The sequence below is a fragment of the Lipotes vexillifer genome, unplaced genomic scaffold (genome assembly GCF_000442215.2).
Source record: "Lipotes vexillifer unplaced genomic scaffold, Lipotes_vexillifer_v1.1 scaffold1011, whole genome shotgun sequence".
Taxonomy (NCBI): Eukaryota; Metazoa; Chordata; class Mammalia; order Artiodactyla; family Lipotidae; genus Lipotes; species Lipotes vexillifer.
The window spans coordinates 1916723-1919531 of NW_006787698.1; the positions used below are offsets into that span (position 1 = coordinate 1916723).

The window sequence follows — 2809 nt, forward strand, 5'->3', positions numbered from 1 at the left end:
AAAAAAAAAAAAAAAAAAAAAAAAAAAAAAAAAACTGACGGTAAAGATAAAATCTGAATGTTAAGGTGAACACTAATAACAACAGATTATAACCCACTGACTAAAACAGGAATGCAAACATCCATGAGGATCTAGTAAACACGGGAGCGAGCGAGCGGCGGAGGACAGGCCGGCAGGAGGCAGAAAATCCCCGCCCGGCCATCACCGGAGTAGTAGCTGCTCCCAGCAAGAAAACATCTCTGGGGGCTAACACTGCAGCAAAAAGTAAGAAGAGGAATGAGATTTTCCAGAGTCTCAAAGTATCTCTCCAGAAAATATTAATCAAAGGGTGAAAAATGACTTTTCAGCGGAGAACCTGGGCGGGCTCCGCCCTATTCAAGTAACAGGACAGTAAACACCATGAGTCACCTGCTACGGTGCAGAGGAAGCACACAGCTTCACCTCTGTGGTGTTCTAGCCCCCAAGGGTAAGTTGGTCCAGTCACCAGGAAACAGCGGGAAAGCCAGGTTGAAGGCCTTCTCCAATGCGACCGGCCTGCGCTCTGAAAGGTCATAAAAGCCGAGGCAAGCCCGAGGGACTGTTGCAGAAACGTGATGTGTGAGCCAGGACTGGATGCCTTTGCCATGAAGGACATCACTGGGACGCCCTGGGAAAATCGAATGGGGTCTCTAGGTAGAGGGACAGAGAAGTGCTTTACCATTCTTAAGTGTTACAATTTTTCCCGCAAAAATTAAAGCTAACAAAACTAAAAGGCAGGCAGGCAAGGAGCTAAGAATAAGAAGTTCACTCTGCAGAGCGGCTGAGCCAGTCTATCACCGCTGCACGCGGCAGCGGGTCCAGGGGCCGGGCTGTGGCAGGCCTCGGAGGCAGGTCCGAGTCGCCTGCCTTGCTCAGGGCTGCCCTGCTCTCAATGCTGCAGGATAAAGGTTTCGGGGAAGAAGCGGGAGTGAGGCCGTCGCTCAGAGACCTCGGGGGGCGAGCGCTAGATTCCTAACAGAGCTCGAGGGCTGGCTTCAGTGGCTGATCACCCACCACGGCTGACACGGCCCCCACGGTTCAGAACGTGACTCGCTAGGCCAGTGCCCAGGTCTTTCCAAGGACCCCTACAAACCAAGCTCCTCTTCAGGCCCCGTGAGGGGGGTCAGCTCAAAAGAGTTTGCCTTTAGAGTCAAAATGAATTCAACTGTTTGAAACAGTGTCATCAAATCAACCCTCAAAGTTCTAACAACTTGCCTCTTCCCTCGACAGTGCCCTTGTGCCAGAGTATGACTGATCTCGCAGAGCTTTTGAAGTCGGCAATGAATTTATATAAGGCAGGCTGGGTTACAGAATTAAGATGGTTACACTCGCTCATTAAATCTTTTATGAGGAATTTCAGCCACGTGGGAGAAACTTTCAGGAAATCTTGGAGTTGGTTCTCTAGTAAGAGACCAAAAAAGGAAAGCTCCACATTCTTCAGAAAGCATCAAGCTATTTTCCTTAAAATTTTAAGGCTCTGGTTAAATATATTTATCTAAACAGATCTAAGTAATGTTAATTCATATGAGAATTTAATACGCAGAGAAGGGGTCTGGAAAATTACATAAACTTCAGAGTGGTTACCATTGGGATGGCAGAGTGCATGGGAAATGGAGAGGTGGATTCTTTTACTCTATGTATTTCTGAGTTTTTAATGATACAAATGTATTATTTGGGTAAACTTTTGAAAAATGAGTAGTATACTTCATTACAGTTTTTTTTTTGTTTTTGCTTGTCTCTCTTTTTCTTAAAAAAGGACTTGAAACTCCTTGTAACCAGGCCCTGCTTGTAGAAAGAGAAATTAAGGGCTGATGAAGCCTGCCTCACACCAGATTCCAAATCTGTGCAGTGAAGAGTTGGGGAACATTCAGGAACTGAAAAAGAAGGTTGCCTTCAAACCACCCATTCCCAATTAAGACCTTGCTTTTCATCCCAGGAGACCCCCAGTGACCAGCCGAGAAAGGTAAAGGGACGCGAAGGCTCACCTGGTTCTGAGTCAGAATTGCCTGCAGATGGCTCGCAGAAGGTGGATGGCATAAAAACATTGTTTTTTGATACTGTCAACAAGGAGGTGCAGGCACGGGAGGGAACAAGAGGAAAAACAGCGTGAGTAGGCAGGGCAGACGTGCACAGGATCACTTCTCCCACCTGAGGGGTCGTCTCCAGGCCCCACCGTTGGGGAAGGGGGGTCAGCATTGTGAACCTGGCCTTTGGCAACTCCCAGTAAAAGTGAAACCCTGGGACTCTTTCTAAAGCAAAAGAAAGGTGGGTGTCCAGTGGAACAGCCTGAATCTGTTTGATATCTAGCAGTTGACTCTGGCCTGCTGTGGCCACCTGCCTCGTCCTTGTGTCCCTGTGGGAGCAGCCAGGAGGGAAGCGGACGCACCCTATGTCCCGAGTCTCCCCTGGGGCCAAGCCTCAGGCCCTGCTCCTTGTCACCAGTCGGGGCTCGGCTGGCTGCAGACCCCCTCCCCTCACCTGTTTAGGATCTTACAAAATCAACTGCTTCCCGGGTTGTGGGCCAGGCAACAACGCAGTGGGGCTGAAGATCTAACTGTGCGGACAGAAGGCAGCTAGCTAAGTGGAAACAGTGCAGTGCAAAGGCCTCCAAACGTGGGACTGCTCGTGGCTCCACTCCCCTGACTGCTGAGCGCTAAGCATCCCCTAGGTGGTGACGTGCGAGAGGAGAGGGCTAACGCCTGCTGGTCCTCTACCCCTTTAGCCTACGTTCACAGCACAAACCACCTCCTCTCTTCTCCGCTGCACCTTCTCGATGCACAAAGTGCGGTTC

At 49.7% G+C, this 2809-nt stretch overlaps 1 protein-coding gene across 1 annotated transcript in view; it reads right to left on the reverse strand.

Moving 5' to 3' along the window:
- RANBP3 (RAN binding protein 3) overlaps positions 1 to 2809 on the reverse strand; it is a 39087-nt gene that overhangs the window by 16903 nt on the left and 19375 nt on the right. The window contains exon 8 of the mRNA XM_007460732.1: positions 2004 to 2075. Within this exon, the coding sequence (XP_007460794.1) occupies positions 2004 to 2075 (72 nt within the window). The remainder of the gene's footprint in view (positions 1 to 2003; positions 2076 to 2809) is intronic.